Genomic DNA, 1,644 nt, shown 5'->3' on the forward strand with positions numbered 1-1,644 from the left:
GTGAGTCCGCTTGTGTGTGATTAGAGCTGACTTATTGCCAAAGCCCAGTCCACACTGCCTGCACATGTAGGGCTTCTCCCTCGAGTGCTTCCGCTTGTGCCTGATGAGACCGGCCTGGTGGCTAAAGCCTCGCCCGCACTCCCGGCACACATACGGCCTCTCCCCTGAGTGCGTCCTCTGGTGTGCGACAAGGTTTGACTTCTGGCTGAAGCCTCGCCCACACTCCCCACACACCATGGGCTTCTCCCCTGAGTGCGTCCTCTGGTGTCTGATGAGGTTGGATTGCTGGCTGAAGCCCCGGCCACAGTCCTTGCACACAATGGGCTTCTCCCCTGAGTGTATGTTCTGGTGTCTGTTGAGGTGCGACTTGAGACTAAAGCCTCGCCCGCACACCCCACACACATACGGCTTCTCCCCGGTGTGCGTCCGCCTGTGAGAGATGAGGGTTGAATTCTGGCTGAAGCTGTGCCCACACACCCCGCACACGTAGGGCTTCTCCTTTGAGTGTGTCCTCTGGTGATTGACAAGGGTGGTCCTCTGCCTGAAGCATCGCCCACACTCCTTGCAGGCGTAGGGCTTCTCCCCAGAGTGCGTCCTCTGGTGGGAGATGAGGTTTGACCTGTCGCTGAAGCCCAGACCGCAGTCACTGCACACGATGGTCTTCTCCTCCAAGTGTGTCCTCTGGTGTCTCACGACAGCCGACTTCTGGCTGAAACCTTTGCCGCACTCCCGGCACACGTAAGGCTTTTCCCCGGAGTGTGTCCTCTGGTGTATGATAAGGTTGGACTTCTGGCTGAAGCCTCGCCCACACTCACTGCACATGTAAGGTTTCTCGCCCGAGTGCGTCCGCTCGTGTATGATTAGCGTTGACTTCCTGTTAAAGCCTCGTCCACACTCGCTGCACACAATCGGCTTCTCCCCCGAGTGTGCCTTCTGGTGTCTGGCGAGGCTCTTCTTTAGGCTGAAGCCCTTCTCACATACCCCGCACACGTAGGGCTTCTCCCCTGAGTGTATCCGCTGGTGACTGAGCAGGTTTGTCATCTTGCTGAAGCTCAGTCCACACTCTCCACAGTTGACTGTTCCAAATCCTAAGACTTCTATCCTCTGCAGCAATTTGTCTGTTTCCTCAGGGTTCCCCGACGGAGCTGGGCTGGCTTCTAACTCCACCCCTCTGAGGCTGTTCCCAGAGGTGACTGGCTGCCTCTGGGGTGGCCTGGAGAACGCTCCCAGAGTCCTTTTCTTTGTTCTTCCAAACAAAGGCCTGGCGCCTTCTCCCCCGGGACCTTCTGCTCTATCATTCCAGGGTCTCCCCTCAGAGGCTTGTTGCTGCTTCTGCTCATCCCCTGGGCCCGGATCCCCAGGCTGGACGTCACCTTCTGCACACAAGCATGTGAAGATCCAGGGGGGATGATTACACAGCACATGCTGCATGGGGAATTTCTGACTGGAGAAACCAGGAGGGCAGAAAGGATCGAGGTAGAGTTCTGGCTCTGGATCTGCTGCAGAGAGAAAAGTGTGAGTCACAACTGAGTTCTCAGTGGGCAGCCTGAGCAATCAGCTTAGTCAGATCCCCTAGCTTTCAAAACACTTATGCCTTAAGTGCCATCCAATTGGGACTTCCTTTACATGGCCTACTCTCCAGCC

At 56.6% G+C, this 1,644-nt stretch overlaps 1 protein-coding gene across 1 annotated transcript; it reads right to left on the reverse strand.

The window, feature by feature from the left end:
* Window positions 1-6: 6 nt before the first annotated feature.
* Window positions 7-1,501, reverse strand: LOC105511489 (zinc finger protein 133-like; the record flags this gene model as incomplete). The annotated part of the gene is made up of 2 exons (XM_011941609.1): window positions 704-1,501; window positions 7-619 (listed from the first exon to the last, which is right to left on the reverse strand). Coding segments are annotated over exons 1-2 (1,341 nt in total), but the record flags the coding sequence as incomplete, so codon positions are not given.
* Window positions 1,502-1,644: the final 143 nt, after the last annotated feature.

Source organism: Colobus angolensis, unplaced genomic scaffold (genome assembly GCF_000951035.1).
Source record: "Colobus angolensis palliatus isolate OR3802 unplaced genomic scaffold, Cang.pa_1.0 Scaffold10251, whole genome shotgun sequence".
NCBI classification, from domain to species: domain Eukaryota; kingdom Metazoa; phylum Chordata; class Mammalia; order Primates; family Cercopithecidae; genus Colobus; species Colobus angolensis.